General features: G+C 45.0%; 2 protein-coding genes across 2 annotated transcripts; both read left to right on the top strand.

Moving 5' to 3' along the window:
• The first annotated feature begins 761 nt into the window (after positions 1–761).
• Positions 762–3,392, top strand: LOC117820580. The gene is made up of 5 exons (XM_034694401.1): positions 762–875; positions 1,104–1,237; positions 1,350–1,523; positions 1,617–1,637; positions 2,159–3,392. The coding sequence occupies exons 4-5, from the start codon at positions 1,635–1,637 to the stop codon at positions 3,389–3,391; spliced, it is 1,236 nt and encodes a 411-aa protein (XP_034550292.1). The 5' UTR covers positions 762–875; positions 1,104–1,237; positions 1,350–1,523; positions 1,617–1,634; the 3' UTR covers position 3,392.
• A 2,657-nt stretch (positions 3,393–6,049) lies between these two features.
• On the top strand, positions 6,050–20,982 carry ccdc141 (coiled-coil domain containing 141). Its single transcript, XM_034694394.1, has 16 exons — positions 6,050–6,172; positions 6,295–6,483; positions 6,833–6,957; positions 7,653–7,829; positions 7,995–8,168; positions 8,355–8,495; positions 11,585–11,725; positions 12,172–12,360; positions 12,470–12,653; positions 13,103–13,215; positions 13,422–13,601; positions 13,679–13,836; positions 14,558–14,789; positions 15,277–15,602; positions 15,879–17,546; positions 19,059–20,982. Exons 4-16 carry the CDS (start codon positions 7,677–7,679, stop codon positions 19,342–19,344), a joined length of 3,945 nt encoding a protein of 1,314 aa, XP_034550285.1. The 5' UTR covers positions 6,050–6,172; positions 6,295–6,483; positions 6,833–6,957; positions 7,653–7,676; the 3' UTR covers positions 19,345–20,982.

Here is a 20,982-nt window from a genome sequence, read left to right as displayed (position 1 = left end):
TCTGGTTTTTTAAAACTTGTTCTTGTATACTCAGCAGTTTTATCTCATCAGGTCTAAGACTAGACCTGTTCCTGTGAATAGGGGTCAGAAGCAAGCTGAACACCTCCAAGTGATGCTGTAACTCCAGCTGATTGAAATCTGCCTCTCACTGGAGAACAATCTATATCCATTGTTGGTGTGCTTTGACCTCTGACCCCTGACCCCCCTAAGGACAGTAAAGTGTTCTCTCATTGGTGGTTCAATAGCAGACGGAGGCTGAGATTTATCCTCCTCGTGTTTCGTAGAACATTTGTTCCCGCTCTCACATTCCCCAGGCGCTGCGGTGTGTTTACTGGATCTCTGGCGTGCCTCAGAAAGCCGTGCTGATTGGTCGGCTGAGTTTATAACAAACACCTGCTGCCTGACCGCGGTCACCTGCTGCGGCCTGCATCTAACACAATCCAAACAAAGAGCATCTGGTCTATTTAAGTCCTCTGAGCGTTCACTGAAGGTCACATCAGACATGTGTTTTAAATTATTCATCATGGACCTCTGTTCACAGTCTGAACTCAGGGTCTGGGTCAGTCTGAGAAGTGTTCTGGTTTCTGTCTGAGTAGTATTGACCAATCAGGTGTCAGCAGGAAGAACAGTCTGTATGGAGAGCAGCAGCAGGTGTTCTGAGATTTAACTGTGAGGAAAACTTTTATCAGACACACACTGATGTTAAGATTCCGGATCCTTTCCTCCGCTGTAAACACAAACGAGAAACTCCATAAACACCTGATTCTGTGTGTCTGCAGTTTGAGGCCGGGATCAGCAGAGAGGAGGAGCTGCTGATAACAGCACACAGCCACAGACTGACTGAAGTACAGCTCACATACGACTCCTGAGGACAGGTAAGCTGAGCCGACACCGGTCCTTCATTATCAGACAGTATCTATGAAAAATAAAATAAAATAAAGTCTGACTCAATCTAAGTCTGATCCCTGAGAGCGCTCTAAGCTTACATGACCTGCAGACTGTTTGAGACTTTGTACTCTGAGGGTCGTTGTGAAGAGAACCATGTTCAGATGATGATGATATAAATCAACACGGCTCATTGTGTTTTTGTTATCTGGTCCCAGAGCTTCTGGGTAAATCTCTGCAGGTGTTAACGAGCAGCAGTGCTCTGCTGCAGAGACTCAGACAGCTGCAGAGGACTGAGGCCCTCCAGAGGAGAGGAGGAGTACTGCAGAATGAGGAGGAAGAGGAGGAGGAGGTGAGAGCTGCACAGTGTCAAACTTCTCAGGACCAGAACACTAAGACTTATTTAATCTTCCTGATGAAGGTGTGTGTTGATGCTGATGGTGTCTCTCTCTCCCCTCTCCCAGAGTTCTCCTCTCAGCAGGGGGGTGGCGCTGAGGCTGGAGAAGCTGGTGGAGGTGCTGCAGGATCGCAGGAGGAGGGCAGACCAGGCCGTCAGACTGCAGCTCAAACAGCTGGAGAAGCTAAATGTGGTCCATGAGGAGGAAGAAGAAGAGGAGTCCAGAGAGACCAGTTTAGAAGTGAGGGAGGAACACATCCATTAATATAAGCTCACGTTATGACGCTCCTTACAAGACTTTGTTTCATAAGTTCAACATTATTCCTTTCTATAGCCCAGAGATCAGCAGAGCATGGTATGAAAATCCACAGCATCGCGCTAACATCACAAAATGCATCAGTCCTAAAAACAGAGATTCAGCTTGTAGATGTTCGATTTATCTCTGAACTCATCAGACCCTGAAACAGGACTTTAAATACTGAGTCCCTAATATTACATTAATTTAACTCACAGCCGGGACCCATCAGTCCTATCTGTCAGCATGGTCTTGAGTTCAGGATATAAATACTAATCGTGCCTGTGGCCACATTCCCGTCTCTCTGATGACTGATGTAAAAATATTCAGCGAGCTGAACGTCCCGCTCCTCCATCATCGAAATAAAAACCGCTGAACTGAAGACGTCCGGTCTGAGGACTCTAAAAGGATTTCAGGTCTAACATGGATCCAATAAACGCGATTCTTATCTAAAGAGGGGCAGACTCAGAACCCAGAGGACTGCGCTTCTGGTCCAAAACAAATCCCAGACCGTGAGTCAGCACTTCAGCAGCAGACCACATACTATACAATAACCAAAACCTCTTCTGTCTCCTCTTCAGGACCTGAGACTGACTGTGGATGAGATCCTGGACCACAACCAGCAGTCTGAACCAGAACCAGAGGAGAGCCCATACATGAGGTTAGACTTCAGAACTAAAGAAACCAGAGAAATGAAGTCTGGACCCACGTCTGATGAAAAGTCTGGATCCAGATCAGAGCGAACCAGAATCCAGGATGAAGAATCAGGTCCAGATCTGATATCCAGATTAAAAGAGACTAAAACTCCAGAGCCTGGATCTGGATCTGATCTTCAACTTGGGTCCAGGTCGGACCTGCCGCTCGTACTTGGACTAGTAAAAACCAGGAATCTAAAGTCTGGGGAGACCATAGACCTCCTGTACAGGTCTAAACCAGACCTGCTGTTAAATTCCAGATCAGAGGAGACCAAAACCAAGTTTGGAATCAGATCAGGTTTACATCCAAGATCTGCATCCAAGCTAGAGGAGACCAAAGATCTGTCTGTACCAGATTCCGGACCTCAAACAGGATCCAAGTCTGATCTGGAGCCTGGATGTGACTCAAAATTAAAGCCTGGATCCAGACCAGAAGAAACCAGAAACCCCCTACAGGGTTTTAAAATTAAATCTGAAGTCTGGATCCACATCAGACAGACGCCTGGACCTAGATTAGACCTGCTACCTGGATCCAGATTAAAGTCAGCTGGGGAGGTGGAGTCTGGATCCAGGTTAAAGGAGATCAAGACTCTACAGTTTGGAATCAAATTAAACATGAAGCCTGGATACGGATCAGACCTTCAACCAGATTGTAGACCAGAGGAGACCAGAGACACAGAGTCTGTAGTCAGGTCAAAGGAAACCAAAAAGGAAGGACCCAGATCAGATCTGAACCCAGGGTCAGCATCAGAGGAAACTAAAGATCTTCAAGCTGAATCTGAGCTGGACTTCTTTTATGGATCTGTATCGGAGGAGACCAGAGAGGTCAGGTCCCGGTTGAGGTTAGATCTGATGTCTGAGATCAAGGTCATACCAGAAGCCTGGATCCAAACCAGAGAAGACCCCAGCCCCCCCTCCTGTTTCCAGACCAGACCTTCAGTCAAGACCCTTACAGTTAGATTCCAGATCAGATCTGAGGCCGGTATCAAGGCAGACGAGATCAGAATTCTGAAGTCTGGATCCACATCAGTGGAGAGCAAGACCCGCAGTCAGGATCCAGATCTCATTCAGAGCAGGAATCTAGATTGGAGCATTCAAGAGACCCAGAGCCTGGACTGAGACCTGGATCTATGTCAAAACATCAGCAGCGTGAATCCAGATCAGTCCTGCAACATGGACCCAGGTCAGATCTTCATCCCAGATCAGGATTGGAGACTAAGCTAGGATCCAGACCCAAGGAGACCAGCACCCTGCAGTCTGGATTTAAACCGAACCTCAGTATTGAACCCCAAACAGACCAGATACCTGACTCAAGATCGGACATGCAGCACGGGTCCAGATCAGAACAAAAACCTGAATCTAGATCAGAACAAACCCAAGAAACTGAGTCTGGATCCAGCTCAGATGAGACTGGTAACCTGCAATCTGGATTCAAATTAAACCTAAGGGCTGGATGGAGACCAGACCTGAAGTCCTGTTCCAGATCAGAGGAGACCAGAGACACAGAGTCTGGAGTCAGGTCCAGAAACTCTGGTGCAGGATCCACACCAGAATTAAAAACTGAATCCAGATCAGACCTTAAGCCAGGATCCGGATCAGAGGAAACCAAAGTCACATTGGAGGAGTTTACAGAGATCCAGACAGGATCCAGGGTAGTCCTAAAGCCGGCATTCGGGTCATACTTCAAGTCTGGATCCAACCCAGGGGAGACCCTAGACCTTCTGCAGTCAGAGTCCAGATCAAAGGAGACCAGAAACCTCCAGACGGTAATGTCTTCAGATGCTCAGCAGGGATCTGGATTGGTTGAGAGTCCTGAACCTAGACCAAAGGAGACCAGGGATTTGCAGCCGATCTCAGGACCAGAGGAGGCTGAGGACCTCAGTTCAGGATCTGAAACAGAGGTAAGAGGTGTACTGAAGGTTTGTGGATGAAACAGGTTCTGATCAGTCCGTGTTATCTGGTGCTGTTTCACCCAGCTCACCTGAGCGGGGGCGTTACAGAACACATTGTGAAGGTACTGAAACGTGCAGCGCCCCCTCTGGAGATCCAGTCTTTGTTTTTAAGGTACCTGAAGAAGAGTGTTGATCCCTATCCTGTATTCTGTCTCTAGGCTGAAGACCTTCACGTGTCCTGAGCTGAGGACCAATCAGAGACCAGCTCTCTCTGCGTCATCCAGCAGGTATGAAGAACATGAGAGGCGTGTGCACAGGTGATCTCTGTGGGGGGACGGGGCAGACTCAGACTCACCTGAAGTCACCTCACTTCTCGAGCTGAGTCAGAGTACGGAAAGACGACATGTTTGAATGAAAACAATCAATTTAAAGACACACTCAGCGTTTTTACAGAGTCACTGTTTGGTGCACAGTCAAAAAGAAGGTCTTGCACTTTTATAAATAAAGATCCTGTGTCTGTTCTCTTCTTCTGGTGAAGTGGGTCTGCCTCAGAGGAGAGCACGCTCGAACAGGATAGTGAAAGTGAAGAAGACCACACCCTCCAAGCCGTCCTGACCACACAGAGACGAGAGCTGCTGTCGTCCTGTGAACACCTTGTGGATAAGGTAACCTTTGACCTCTCCTCTGTCACCTGAATTCATGAACTCAAAGTGAGTCTGGTCTGATGAGGGTCTCTTTCAGATCTGGGTCTGGGTGCAGCGGGGCAGCAGTGACCTGAGGGACAGCTCTGAGGCAGGACAGCAGCTCTCTGAGGCCGAGGACAGTCTGAACACACACCTGCAGCTGCACGCTCAGGCTGAGGTACACACACACACACACACACACACACACACACACACACCACACACACACACACACACACACAAACACACCACACACACACATTATTTTACAGTAAAGGTGCTGTGTGCAGCTGCTTCCAACAACAAGTCTACTGAACGAACGGATCAGTTTCTGCATCTTCGTTATGATGACGATCTGCCTCATGTTGGAGCTGGACTTTTGTTTCCACCTCAGAGATAGTTGAGTTTCTTTTCCTCCAGTCTGCAGGTCTCGATGCACAGATGATGACACAGATACTGGATCAGATGAGGGCTGATCCTACCAGGGGATCCAGCTTCCAGCCTCCGTGTGAAGCGGACAGACAGCTGTGTCCTCTGAAGGCTCTGACCGAGCAGCTGAAGAGAGGCAGCACAGGAACACCGACCAGGACTGACCCTGCTCCGCCCGGTCCCCCGCCTGCCGACTTGACGGCCTCGCTGAGTCCTGGACTCGCTGACAGAGTGGATCTGGTGTTGAAGGAGCTGCTGAGACTGAACAGAAAGATCGACTCTCACCTGCAGCTGCTGCAGCCCTACGTCACCTTCCTGAGGACAGCCCAGCAGGTCGGTCCCTCCTCTGGAGTCAAAACGCTAAGAGAAGGATTAACAGTGACGTGTTGGTGTATCAGCACCCCCCTTACCTCCATTTAATGGCTGTAACGATTTTATTTTGGCTTCATTTATTAAAACCACCATAGACTTGACTTTTACTATCAAAAGTGAGTAATGCTGCCCTCTGCTGGTAAGAAATTGATATTAATTTCCCTTCTCAGTGATTCAAATGGCCTCGTATGTGTGCCAACATTCAATCATCTCAAAAGGCAACAGTACATCCCAAGCAGAACGAGTACACACGGCTGAACAACAACATCAACAACACATTTTGTGATGAACTTTGTTGCTCTAGGGGGCGATGACTTTCAGAGGTTTAGAGTATCAGCTGTTAACAGGTGGATGTTCTGTTCTCCAGGGGAGGAGGAGTGGTGGAACAGGTGATGGAGGTCTACAGAGGGAGCCCAGAGGAACAGGAGAAGAAGGAGCAGACTGACTCCACTTGGCAGAAAACAGTGCAGAGATTTTCCACCTGTCAGGATCTGGGAAACAACTTTATCAACAGTGTACCAAAGGTATCAGACGGTCGGGGTCTGGATTCATCGATCTTATGGAATGACTCAAATTACTACATCACATCTGAAGAGTTAGTTTCTGTGATTGTTAAGAGTTAAGTTTCAGTTTGTCTGCTTGTCAGGTGTCGGGAGCAGGGTTAACGTGCAGGCAATGGTGTTGATGGTCCAACAGACACTGGAGCAGCACAGCAGAACCAAACAGGAAGTGAATGATCTGCTGAGTCAGCAACAAGTCCAACAGAACCAACAAGAACCAACAGAACCAGCAGCAGGAGGAGCACAGCAGGAAATACCAGGAGAGGTTCCTCAAGGTATTCAATACCGGACATAAAAAAATAAATAAAAAAAAATAAAAATAAAAATAATAATATAATAATATTAATAATAATAATAATAATAATAATATTAATAATATATTAATAATAATAATACATAAATAAATAAATGAACACATAAATAAGTAAATAATAAATGAACACATAAATAAATAAATAAATAAATAAATAAATAAATAAATAAATAAATAAATGAATGAATAGATAAATAGATAAATAATGAATAGATAAAGAAAGAAAGAAAGATCGATCAAACTCTGTCGATGAAGTTTCATTTGATCCCATCACTCGTACTTCCCACCTCTGACATGCTGTGTGTATCCAGACTCTGCAGGACCTGAAATGTGTCTCTGAGTTGCTGGACTCCTGCACTCAGAATGGATCTTGGCTCTGACCTGCACACCACCAGGCTGCAGGAGCACTTCAAACAGGCCACAACCACATTTCAAGGGTGAGTCTTAAAACCTGAAGTGGACTGAGTAGAGGATCAGAAATCTTTTTTTCAAGCAGAGGAGTGTTTGATGTTCAAACATTTGGATTGTGAGGACCAGCTAAAGTCTGGACCTCTGAGATTGTTTAGATTTGCTGGACAGTTAGTCACTATTGTGGACTTGTGGGAACATGAGGGGTGACAGGTGGGGAAGGGGACTGAGGGATCTGATGAGACAATCTTTTTGATACCTTTGGACTTCTTCGGAATCTGGACCTACTGGTGCCACGGGTTTCTCTTAATTCAAGGACTACTCAGACTCCTGGTCCTGGTATTACAATATGATTTTCATCTGGACCATGAGAAAAAGTGGACTTTAGGGATAGCTAGGATCTACGTCGTGTTACTCCTGGGGACACTTTGAGACTATTGGGACTTTTGTTAAACCTTCTGGCACCATTGGGACCACTAGGGCTGCTTGAACTGTTTGAAACTTTGGGGACTGGAGGATTGCTGAGTCTTCAGGACTCCATCATTTCCTTTTGGACTTTGTTGGTACCACTGTGACCTCGGTACTCCAAGGACTGCTGGAGGCTGGAGCCAGCGTAATCACAGTTTTTCTGCAGGTTTAGTTATAAATGTCAGGGTCCAGATTTAATAATACGTGCATTATTAAAATGTCTCCGTCATGATTAGATACACTTTTGTTTTTCAGCAACTGGACAGTGAGGTGGAGTACATGAGGAAGAGTTTGGGGACTCTAAGAGTCCAGAATGTGAAGGGGGAGGATCTGTCAGACCTGCTGAAGCTCCAAGAGAGAGTGAAGATGAAGATCCATCAGAGCGAGGCCATCCTGGACCTGACCAGCAGCTTCCACCTCACATCCAGACAGGTCAGTGATCAGTCTTTATTTATAAAGCACCAAATCCCAACAATTGTTCTCCTCCGACTCTTTCCAAACAGGGCAGGTCTAGACCGGACTCTATGTTCTATTATTAACAAAGACCCAACATCAAGTTGAGTGGTTGACCTGAATGTGGTTCTCTGTGTCCCCCAGTTGGAGGCGCTGCTCCAATCCGACCAGGAGAGCCCTTTAACGATCTCAGCTGGTTTCTGTGGATCCAGTGAAGCTGAGCTAAGTCTGCTCAGAGAAACACAGCAGCAGGTCCAGAATCTGCTGAAGACCGCCTCAACACTGAAGACCGACATCTGCACAGCCGTCAACCACAAGGTGCCGGCCCACACACACAAACACGCACACACATACGCACATGCACACGCACACGCACACGCACACGCACACGCACACGCACACGTACAGGAGACACTCACTCCAGCTTGTAGTTCCTACCTTTGAGTCCACTTTCACTTCATTGTATCTAACGTTGGATCTGGATCTCGTCTGACCCTCTCTCAGGGTCAGATGTGTTTTAAAGTGGAGCAGCTGGAGGCTCGTCATCTCTCTCTGGACGCTCTCTGTGTCTCCTGGCTGAACGAGGCCAGACAGCGTGAGCAGGACCAGCTGCTGACCCGCCAGCTCAACAACAACATCATCCAGGTGAGGCTGACCCTTAATGTGAATGTGCTAAAGTCTAGATGACCAGGAAGGACTTGTTTGACCCACAGAGATGAAAACCTGCAGAGTGACCGCTTCATGTTGGTGCTTGTTTAAGGTGTAGGTGCAGACTTCCAGCAGGTAACTCCAGGTACAGGCTGTGGTTATCTGAGAGACTGTTATTCACGGGTGTGACCAGCAGAGGAGGCTGCTGCCGTCTCTCTGTGTCAGCGAGCAGCAGCAGGAGTCGAGTCTGCGAGTAACCTCCATCTGTGATCAGAGACAGAGGAGTTTAACTCTCTCTCTTCTTTGAATCAGATGTTTACGATGCACTTCAGATATTCTGATTATTGTGGATTAAACTGTGTTTATCATGAAGTAACTACATTAACCCTTCAGTGCTCCTTTAATTCATCACTTCTCCAAATAGACACACCACACTTGAACCGGCATTGACTTGGACGGCTCTGATCCGAGGAGCTACTCTCAGATTTATCAGAGAGTAAAAATAACTCCTGTCAGCCGGACAGGTTTAGATTTTATTGGTGTCCATAAAATCCCTGCGCTCACTGCTGTGGTCAGGATCTACGCTGGATGGCATTGCGAGGAAACAACGTGGAGATAAATGAAACCTTTCCAATCCTCTGTTTGACAACACGATTTTATCACTAGGATGGAGAGAGTTTCATCGTTTATTCATTCACTGAAACTATTCCATAGTCCATGGACTGTGTACCCGTGTTATATCCTGATCCTCTAAGCTTCAGGGCTGAGCTGTTCAACCACACTTCATTTCTCCTTTAAGTAACGCTTTCAGATAAACTGAACATGATCCTCCTCCTCTCTCTCATGAAATCATGATCTGTGTGTTTATAAAATGTGAAACATCCTCAGTTTGAGATATGACGGGAATATGTCAGGATGAATGAGAGAGAGAGAGAGAGAGAGAGAGAGAGAGAGAGAGAGAGAGAGAGAGAGAGAGAGAGAGAGAGAGAGAGAGAGAGAGAGAGAGAGAGAGAGAGAGAGAGAGAGAGAGAGAGAGAGAGAGAGAGAGAGAGAGAGAGAGAGAGAGAGAGAGAGAGAGAGAGAGAGAGAGACAGAAATAAAGCCAGAGTCATTCATTTCCCATCATGCACCTGATGATGCGTGTCATCATTACATAGGTCTGCAGAAGCAGCTGTGGTGGACATCAGATACTCAGCGCTCAGTGACAGACTCGACTCTGGTCTGTAGAGTTCTAATCCACGACACACTGATCTGTAACTTTCAGTCCTGTAGAGACAAACAAACTTTAAACCATCGTCCTGCGGGATGGTTTTGTGGCAAACACGCAGTTTGTGTGCAGCAGTGTAGCTCCTTTAAGTTCCATCTTTTGTCATGTCTGTGACAAATCTTTAGGTGGATTATAGCGCCACCTTCAGCATGAAGTACCATAGAACAATCATTTTTTTTCTGGTTGCACTGGTATAAAGTGCATAGTGACAGTTTTCCTGTTTGTTTGTTTGTTTGTTTGTTTGTTTGGCTCTTGTTGACAAGTGGTGAAACTCTTCCAGCGAGCTTAACTGTTCCTCACTGAGAGGGGAGATTCTGTAATGAGACACCGATTCTGAGTCCACCACCAGGACTGCTCAGGATGAAAGATTCAGGTCAGAGCTCGAGGGATGATATGAGAGGCTGAGTGACCTCTGAGGTCTGTTTGTGTCCACTCTGCTGAGTCACACCTAGAAGAGGATCCTTTGGTTGACATGACTGCTTTCACAGGATGGTGTTTGATGGCTGGATGATTATTCTCTAACTCCCTCAAGAAAGCTGCAGTTCAGCCAAGTTATTGGACGTAAACATAAACATCTGTGGTCTGTGATGTTGTATAAACATCAGAGATCATGTTTACTGTGTTTTTAATATATGTAGAAGAAACCATGATGGTGATGTACTTATTTTTGAGGAGGTGGCAGGGGTCGCCAGTTCGTTTCCCGGCCGCAACCATTTCCTGCATGTCTTCCCCTACTCTCTATCCACATTTCCTGTCTCTCTTCAGCAGTCCTATCGAGTAAAGGCAAAAAGCTCAAATATATAACTTGAAAAAAAAAAACATGTTTTTCCCAGCCGGAAACTGGTACACTCGCGGTCAAAACACAAAAAACGGTTCTCAATTGAGCGCCAGCTTGAACCGGCCCTGAAAATGCCTCGGTCAAAAAGGGGTATAAGAGAAGAAGTTTCTCCCCTCTCTCCTTCAGTCCGTTGAGTCTCTTCTTGTCTTCTTCTGATCAGAGCGCTGCAGGCGGAGGAACATGGATGTGCTGCGTCTGAGGACAGTGCACAAACAAATTGACTTTCTGGCGGAAAAAATAAAGCTCTGAAAAATGTCCAAATGTTGTGTAGACTAACACCGACGTTAGTGTGTTCATTAAACTGATGTGTTGACATGTACCTCATACAAACACCCCTACAAAAAATAAGGAACTATCCCTTTAACAATTCGAGGCAGTGATTTGGAGCTGACAGATGTTCATGATGTGTGTCAGAGACGTCTCATGTAAACCTGTTGAATCACCTCCTGATACCTCTGATCATCTCTGATTCAACCTCTCAGTGCCCAGACTCTTTCTCAATCCAGGGTCTCCCAAGACCACTTTCTGTGCTCGGACCTTCCTCAGTCTGACTCCTCCTCCTGGCTTTAGCCTTCAACATCCTCATCTGTTCAGCTTCACTTCACTGTCTGTCCACTTATCACCGCCTCAGCTGCTCTCAGCTGACAGATTGGCCACCTGACACCGCCGGTCCTCCTGTCACAGGCAGGAATGTCCCTCTGGGTTTAAACCGTCCGGCTCTAAAAATAAACTAATCAAAGATCTGTGGGCCGACAGGAATATCAACACCAGGCCGAGCAGAATACCAGAGCTGATGGTCTGGATCAGCCAATAATGAGTCTGTACTGTGACGGGGTCTGGATGAAACAATCAAATGTGTCTGCTGGATCCTTCATGACGATCCATAGAGTCACCTGTTAAGTCGTCACATGTGTTATGATTCCACGTCGTTGTTAAACTAAATGTTTGAATAAGGTGCCTGCTTTTAAATCCTGATTTCAGCTCCGTGACGCCTTCAAAGAGCTGAAGAAGCGCTTCAGTAACCTGAAGTTTAACTACATGAAGAGGAACGACAGGGCCAGGAACATGAAGGCAGTCAGGAACCAGCTGCAGCAGGTCGAGATGTACGAGGAGAAGCTGCAGGTACGTCAGGATCTGACTCTTTTCTGTAGACGTGGAGGAGATCCTGCAGTCTGCTAAATACCAGCAAACCCTTAGTTCATGTCATACCAACTTCTCTGTCCATTACACCTGAGTAACTCACGACTATGATCGATCAACATGATGAAAAAACCTTCCCTTGTTGATCTAAAGGTCTGTAGAGATCTGTGATGACAGGACTTCAATGTTTTGTCAAAGGTAGAAGAAGAAAAAGATATCTTAACATAGTGTAAAGTCATTGAGCGTCAGGGTTTTTCACATCTCTTATCGCTACAGCCAAGAGAACAAAGTTTATTGACCTTATTTCTGGAATTTATAATAAACTTGATGAATCCCATACGTACAATAAGAAACATTAATCCTTCAAATTCCGTCAGTTGATAAGGCAGAGAAGGATCCGTCATGCTTTGCTCTGTCGTCTCCTGCAGGCGCTCAGGAAACGTCTGCAGGGTGTGACGTCACGGCTGGGGTCTGAGGTCAAAGATGGGGGCCTCGCTCGGGAGGCAGAGGACGCCATCAACGAGCTGCAGAGACAGATGGGAGAGTTTGAGCGAGGAGTCAGTGAACACCAGAAGACCCTGGAGATGACCTGCAAACTGCAGCAGGCCATGGAGGAGGTGAAGATCACAGCTCATCCTTTCATTCTCATGATTTAATGTCAGAATATTTATGATGTTTCTGAAGTTAGCAGCGTCTCTTCTTCATCTTCTTTCTCTGTGTCTATAGTATCAGTTCTGGTGTGAGGAGGCGAGTGCCACCATCGCTCGTGTGGGGAAGTTCTCCTCAGAGTGTCGCAGCACTGAAGCCGTCGCTGTTCTCTACCAGCAGTTTGAGAAATTCGTGTGGCCGACGGTTCCTCAGCAGGAGGAGAGGATCAGTCAGATCAGTGAGCTGGCTGTCAGACTGCACGGTGAGCAAGAACACTGAGAGTAAAAACAGGAAAAACAACATGGAGAGTGAAAACAGGAGAAACAACACGGAAAGTCAAAACCCAAGGCAGGCAGAGCATCAGCAAAGAGCTCAGAACAGAGCGAGCACCAGTTACGAGCTGAAGCTCTGTATTTTCAAGTTCTTAGGAGTACCATAAGCATTTTTTAGATCTCTGTGCTAACTTGCTAACTAGTTATGTAGATAAGTGGCGTCCAAGTTACTGTCTCTTTTCTTTAATTTAATTAATTTAAGTATATAAGTACATTTTAAGTCATTTTAAGTAAATCTTGAATTTTACATTACATTACAATAGTGTGTGTGTGTGTGTGTGTGTGTGTGTGTGTGTGTGTGTGTGTGTGTGTGTGTGTGTGTGTGTGTGTGTGTGTGTGTGTGTGTGTGTGTGTGTGTGTGTGTGTTTGCGTGTTTCAGGGGCGGAGGAGGGGCAGCGGTACATAGAGAAGACGGTCAGTAAGCACTCAGAGATGGTGGAGTCGATTAGAGAGCTGAGTGATGGACTGATGGAGCTGGAGGCCAAACTGAAGGTGAAATATAAAGTGGAGTACATCTGAGGCGTTACATAAACTAAAAACAAAGTTTCATCTACGGTTTCAGACATATTTTGCTTCTGTGTAACTTTTTCATTTCTAAATTTTTATTTTTAAAGCATAATATGGATCAGAGAGGTGTTCTCCACATCACATATACGTTGAATGTTTATATGCATATCAATATTAAATTTGTGTTTCAGAGGGAGAATCTCAAACAGCAGCAGAATAAGGAAAAGGAAGAGAATAATGAAGAGGGGAGGATGGAAGGAAGGAGAGAGAGTGAGACAGAAGAGAAAGACGGAGAGAAAGAGAAGGGAACTAGAAAGTTGAAAAAGAAGCAACAGACGGATAATCGACGCACGCGAGAGACGGCTGAGATGGTAACTTCATTTTAAGACTACAGTAAAAACATTAATATGTGACATGACGGAGACTCTGAAGCTGCTTTATGTTTCAGTATGAGCTGAAGGAGACAGGCCACACCCCTGAACTGACCGCCGAGCATGATGGGAAGGAGGTTCCTGTGAAAAGGCAGACAGCAGCCAATAGAAAGCCTCCGTTACAGAAGAGTCGCAGTCAGGACGCAGACACACCGACGGGCAGCTCAGAGATCAGGTACACTGGGTCTGTCACCTGTTCAGGTCTTTTATAATCAGATGCAATATATAGCAGTGTACTGCTCTCATCATTTGTGTTCAGCCACACGAGTCTGTATGGGGAGCAACAGAAGGTGTTCTAGAATTCTGACATCAAAGACAGAACTCCAGAATTCTGTGTTTAATGTCAGAATTCTGAGAACAAATGTAACATTCCATGAAGAAGGTCAGAGCTAAAAAACATCAGTGTCTCTAATCCTCTTTCATAGACCTCCATTCAACAAACAAACTTTGTAAAAGTAGTTTTCTTCTCCAAGAACATCAGTTTCTGTTTCAGGTTCATACCGCTGAAGGAAGCCAGAGTGAAGCCTCTGTGGAACTGATTACAGTGAAACTGAGACTCATCACAAACAGATAAACAGGCAATCCTGTGGGCAATGTCATGACCAAAAATTATGAATTCATACTTTTTTATGAATCCGCATCATGATGTAGTTATCTGTAATTAATCCAGAAAAACTGGATTATTTTGGGTTCATAGGGCTGCAGTAAGACATCACTTGACTTCAGTGTGACTTGTTAGATACAGTGAAACTGAGACTCACAGAGACAGATGGATAGATGCTCCACAGCTGAATGTATCATCTAACTGGGCTCTGGTCCGCCTAGAGTAGCTAGAGGTAGCAGGAAAGTGTTTTTTATTATGTATATGTAACACTTCATTGTGTTTCATCTTTCAGCAACATACATCATTTACACAGTGAAAAGTCCTCCTACTGCTCCACCCACACCTTCAGCCTTTCCTGCTCCCCTTTGGGGACCAACAGAAGAATCGCCACCATCCACAGCCAATCAAAGCCTGTCGCCGCTGAGCCTCAGGCAACGCCCCCTCTCCCTGTGAATGCACCGTCATTCTCTGATATCCAGAGAGAGTTTCAGAGGAAAGACTCACGAGAAACAAGAAGTCACCAGGTGGTCTCTGCTTTTTAGTTTTCATTCACACTGCTATCAGGACGAGGTGTTCAAAAACACTTCTTAATTTTTTCTTTCCTCACTAAATGTGTTCAACTTTATGTTTCCATTACACTTCTGCATCTTTGTATTAACCACCACAGAGTTTTAGAATTGATTTTAATGTTTTACCTTTTATCATTTACGGCTTTGCATCGTCAGGTTTAGAGTTACAACATTAAAAAGATTATTCCTTTATGAGGAACACAACCTGAGATCCTTGTTCAGGGGTCTCCTGGTAAGCTTGGACCACCTTGCCTTGGCATTTGTAGTGTCATCCAAATCATTTAAAACTCAGTTTATTTGAAAGACTTGGAAAACACATTTTTGACCTGTTTTAGTCGTCCTCTTAAGAGTTTTGATTCTGGTGTTTCATTCTAATAGTTGTTGCTCCTGTCATAGGTGTAGTAGTTTCGTATCAGTCTAACTCTTAATCCATTTTACCCAGGATGCATCAGCAGGAGGTCTGTCAGAGTCTGAGCTCCAGCAGCAGGAAGAGCTGACCGAGGATTCTCTCTCCAATGATGAATACGATTGTGCATCACCTGATGATATCTCCCTCCCTCCGCTGGCAGAGACTCCTGAGTCTATCATGGTTCAGTCAGATGTGGAGGAAGGCGTCTGTTTCAGCTCCCACAGCGTCCACATCAACCACTACAGCCAGCAGTCCCGTGCCCAGACAGACCACCGTGGGAATAGTTCTGCTGGTGCAGTGCAACAACGGGCAGAGTCCTGTTGCCCAACTCCTCCCACCAGCCTCCACAGCGGCACCAGGTCTGGTTTTAAACAAATCACTGAAAGAATTACAAAGAATTTATTTTACCTTTTTGTCAGGACTTAAAAACATTCAAGGTGTGATCCCAGCATTGCTTGAAGACAACCAAACGGTGTAAGACAGGAGGCAGGAGGAGCAAATTGAGGACATGCAACTGGAGTCCTTTGCCAAATTTGAATTGTAGAAGTCGCAGTCCCTAGTTATGACCTGTGACTCACTAGTCCACTAGGAGACGACCCAGATGTAAGAATTTGTTCTTTCTGTTTGCGTTACAGGTTGAGATCAGAGTCGAGTTTATACGTCCAGAATCTGACGACAGTTCCTGCTTCAAGCTCCCTCACCAGCACTCTGTGCAGCACCCTGGTGACCGCAGAGACCAGCATAACCAACGCCCCAAAGAGTGCTGACTGCTCTCTAGGTTCCCATGAGCCAAGTTTGATCCCAGAATCTAATCCAGTCCTCAAGAACAGCACCCCAAATGCTTGTTCCAGGATTACTAGTAATCTCCCTGAGAGAAAGACCCCCTTACAAATGAAAGAGCACATCACTGCAGATAACCAGCCTCAGAGGATCACAGGTAACTGGGGAAAGATCCCCCAAAATACAGAATCCAAAGGTGAGACCTTGCTGCAGTCTGCAGAGTCAAGCTGTCCTCAGCATTGTAAGGATCCACAACCTGGTCTCCAAAGGGAAAAGACCCCTCTACAAGACACAGGGTCCCTCAAATCTTCCACTACATTATCTCAAAACAGACGAGAAAAAGGTCTCCCACAGTCGTTCCCTGACGCTGGGATTGGCTGCCATGAGGAGGAAACATTCTCCCAAACTGGGAAGGAAACACACCCGGTCCCCAAACCACAGAGAGGCAGTCAGAACAGCCTCAGTATCAGTTCAACAGGCCAGCACACCATTTACCTCCAACCCTCCTCCTCAGGCAGTCACAGTACTTTGTCACAGGCTCGCAGCCCCAATACAACCAATGAAAGACCCTTTTCCCGGAGCAAGGAGATTTCAGAGGTGGACCAGGTATCCTGGGTAAGCCTTGAAAATTCTGGTCTTAACAGAGAAAGCACCCTTCCAGGAAACACCAGGCTCTTTGAATCCAGTGAAGTGTGCCTCCAAACAAGTACCAACCTCACCCAGGACAGCAATCTTCCACAGTCTTGCCAGGAGTCAAGCAGTGGCCTTGATCAAGATGTCCTTTCCCACGAATCCAGCAAGAGAACATCCTCAGTCTCCCTGCCCCAAAGCAGCTTTACCACGAGCACCACTGTCATCCACCAAACTGTTCACAGTCGGTCCCTGACTCCAAAGGGTCACAGCAATGTGACAGATATCAGCAGCGGTATACGGTCAAAGGAAAAGAGCCCCCCCTCCCAGCGGGGTGGAGGACCACCTGAGGTCCACTCCACAGTTCTCCCAGAGCCAAACATTTTCAGTAACATCAGTACATCCAACAGAACCATCACAAGTTTTAATAAGCACAGCAGCAAGAAGAGCCACCAGTCACTCCACTCCCTCCGAGGGTCCATCTGTACTCAGCCGAGTGTGCATGACCCTGGCATGACCCCCAGCAGCCCCGCCAAGCCTGCTGCTCCTCCTGAATCCGAGGCACAGACCCCAGCTTTGGCAAAGCAGGCTAATCCGCATGTAACCCCACTTTCCTTTCCACCTCATCTACTAACTCCAGACCAAGACCCAAACATTTGTCAGCCTATGACCATCTGTGAGGAAATCAAGCTAACTCCTCAGATCCAAGGGCCTTCCCTTCCTGCTCCTGCTCCTTATCCCCAGGCCCAGGCAGAGTCTCTTCCCCAGGGGAGAGCCTCTAAAGCTGGCCCTCCCTGCTTCACCAGGCCCCTGTCTAGAGCTACCGTCATGGAGGGCTCTCCAGTGATGCTAGAGGTGGAGGTGACAGGACACCAAGAGCCTGCACTCAGCTGGTGGGTAGCATATAACCAGCTCCACAATAACATACAAGATTAATGAAATTATGAGCCAGCTTACCTCCAGGTAGTCTTTACATCTGCATTAACATGTGTCCTGTAGCTGGATCATGTGTAGTTCTAGATCAAATACACCATCTAATTCATTTCCATCACACTATGTGGTGACCATCAACACGTAGAATCAGGTGCACAATTTTGTGCTTACTCATTTTTTAATCTTGTGTCCGAAATAAAATCAGAATTAGCATTCACAATATGGTGAGTGCCATCTTTGGGCTTCATAACACCTCCTTAGAAACCTGTCACTGAAACTAGTCCACACTTTATATGGTGTTATCATGATCTAGATATTGATCTTGGGTTGCTAGCTAAGACAGTAAATTATAAAGAAACACAAATACACAAACAGCCCACACTAGTCCTGTAAAACAGATTACATCTCTGAATCTTTCTGGCACTCTCCTGCAGCCTGCTGTGTATTTGTGGTGTAAATGTTTGTTGCTTTTTTCCTCTGCATAGTGGATCGTACCTCACCTTATGCATGACAAAGCTGATCAGCCCAGATTCAGGCTAATGCAGGTGTAAAGGACTGAGCACATGATTGAGCATTCATCCGCATAGAAACACTCAACTTAAACATATGTGCAAATTCGCTACAAAACCTTAATATCCCATAAGTCAGCCGTAAAATTGGAAACATTTCCAGCTCAAATTAAATAACTAGCTGTATAGATGACACAGTTATCAAGGTGTCATCTATATAGCATACACTTCAATACTGCTGTAGTTTGAAACAAAGCAAGATAACTGATATTCAGCAGATAACATATGAAGGGAAGGCACTAACAAGCTGTGGAGTCATGCTTCGAGAAGAAACTGCAGAAACATTAGTCAGCAAGAACTACCGTGTGTTAGATCTGAGTGAAGAAACTAATAAACAATATTAAAAAAAGCTCAGCTTCTTGACTGGGAGTTGACTTAAAGCTTATCCTAATCCATGATATGTAATAGATTATTAATTAAATTTATGGAGACATCTGTTATACATTTTTCAGGTTAGACAGCGTGCAGGAGTTTGAATTCCTAAAAGTCTTTGCAGCACAGGAGAACTCCGTGCCTTCTGCTTCAAGGTGTTACATGTAACGACGTGAGATGAATTGAGTGTTAATAATAATGCAGTTTTATATTAACATCTTTTCATGCTAAGTCACCTGTGTTTTGCTCTTATTAACATAAGTATGCTCTGTGTGTTTCAGGAAGGTTTACTTTGTGTGCACAGTAACAAATAAAAATACAAAACTACATCCCTGCATGAACAAAGTTAAACCCTAAATTCAGTCCCGCTCATCTCATGATCCAGGCTTTATTTTTAGCACCTCACTCTTTGTCTGGCTGTCTGGTGATCAGTCCTGGTTCCTGTGAGATCACAGGACCAAACGTTTATAGTATCAGAGCCCAGTGTGAGGCTGTGTGCTGTCTGACCTCCTGTCATCATGGTCGCTTCAGGTCTGAAGAAGAAGAGGTGTCAGCATCTGATCCGGGCCGAGCGCGAGCCTGCCAGAAGGAGGAGGGGAAACACGTCATGTGCATCCCCAAGGTGTCGGACTCAGATGGGGGGTCAGAGGAGGCCCGGACTGCTCGACACAGTGCATCCCTGCAGGCAGCTGGGAGCAGCAGCAGTGGTGACAGGTGTCTGGTGACAGAAGTGTTTGACATCATCAGCCTGGACTGGAACACCTGGTTTGGTACTCTGTGTATTCTGTTGTGGCTGCTCTACCTGATACTTCTCTGATTACTCTTTAAACTACACATACCTGTCACGTGACAGATTTCAGAACCTGTAAAGGTGTTCAGACCAACATTTAACTGGAGTAAAACTAAAGAGGCCTTATAGTGCTCATTTACAGTTTTATAGTTATGCTATGTGAAAATTCTGAATGATTTACAATAAGAAAAACTTTTGATCTATCTCTTCTGGTGTCTGTGGAAACCATCAGGTCAGCCTCCGTCTGTCAGGAGATTTAAGGTACTCTTTGAGGCCCCCCTCTCTATAAGCCCAGTCTTTTGAGTGACCTGCTCTCTTGTAGCCTGCAGAGGAGAGGACATGTTTTTGGTTTTCTACAAATCTGCATCATGTGGTTTTTATTTTTAGTTCCACCCAATTTTTATAATAACAGCACATTAAAATCTGCATATTTTGAGGTCATAGCTCTGCAGAAAGTCAGATTTCAGTTGACTTTAGTGTGTCTTGTTAGAAACAATAAAACTGAGACTCTGCAGGGACTGATGGACACAACTGAAACAGATGGCTGATGGTCCATCAGAGAAATCCTGGTCCTGGTCCACGCAAACAGGCCATCAGACTGGACTCTGGTCAGCCTCAGGGAGCTGGAAGCAGCAGGAGAGTTAATTCAGATGCAGTTCATGGAGGAGGGGCTCATTTCTGTCCAGAAAACAAAGATTTAACAGATGTAACAAATGTAATAGATTAAAAAGAAAAGTGTGATCTTGACTCGGACACCGTAAATCCAAATTTTAACTTTTTTTGTGAAAAATCTGAGAATTGAAACGAAGGTATTTTTGTGAGCCAAATGTCCAAAATAGACAAAATATGTTAGATTCTTAATCAATATTTACTTATAATATGAGACCTTATATCTGATAATTTCATGGTTCTAAGTAAGAGTAAAATAATTAATTGAGGTATTTACTGAGTCAAAACTTTCAGAGGTTTTGTTTTTTCTTTTCCTGGTGGAGATTATTTTATATTCATCTTAGTTTCCTCTAAATTGAAGATTATTTTTGTAAAAAGACGATGAATGATTTTCTCAGAACTTTTTTGTGTTTTAAATAGATTTACTTTCTTGTTGAGGTGAGAACTAAGGTTGTGTCGCATTTAATTGAATGCAGTACATTTTATCACAGCAGCATCTAGTGGACGGTGGAGAAACAGCAACACTTATTTGATGATTATTTATAATTAATTTTAGTATCTGATTCAAGCACTGATGATGAACACTTATATTACTGAAACTGACAAAACAATAACAGGAATTAAAAATATATATTATAATAGACTTTAATTATTGTATTCTCCAAATTAATACAGATTATCTTTTATTTAATCTGAACAGCTTTATTATTGTTATTGAGGATTATCTGTACAAAATGAACAGACTTATTCATGTTAACACCACCATACTCTTCCCTAACTTTGACAGTATTGGGTTAGTGGGATTAATAGATTCATACTGGCAATATTAAATCTCCCTCATGGTTGTTATATTAAGAAAATAAGGGAATCAGAATATGCTTTGTAAAGTTAAGGATTTTGTGTCAGGTCTCATCTGGTTGTAGCATGTTTGATTTTTATTTTATCCTCTCTTTGAAAGTGTTTTTCTCTGGAACAAAATAAATTAATCCTTTGTGT

This window comes from Notolabrus celidotus, chromosome 10 (assembly GCF_009762535.1).
Source record: "Notolabrus celidotus isolate fNotCel1 chromosome 10, fNotCel1.pri, whole genome shotgun sequence".
Taxonomy (NCBI): Eukaryota; Metazoa; Chordata; class Actinopteri; order Labriformes; family Labridae; genus Notolabrus; species Notolabrus celidotus.
Note: the sequence above shows the minus strand (reverse complement) of the source record. Positions and strands in the feature narration are given on the sequence as shown.

Excerpts from the sequence above, each read along its gene's own strand:
- ccdc141 (XM_034694394.1), top strand. The coding sequence starts at position 7,677 with ATGAGGAAGAGTTTGGGGACTCTAAGAGTCCAGAATGTGAAGGGGGAG. Across the intron at positions 8,169-8,354 it reads GCACAGCCGTCAACCACAAG|GGTCAGATGTGTTTTAAAGT; the intron begins GTGCCGGCCCAC and ends ACCCTCTCTCAG. Across the intron at positions 12,361-12,469 it reads TGCAGCAGGCCATGGAGGAG|TATCAGTTCTGGTGTGAGGA; the intron begins GTGAAGATCACA and ends CTGTGTCTATAG.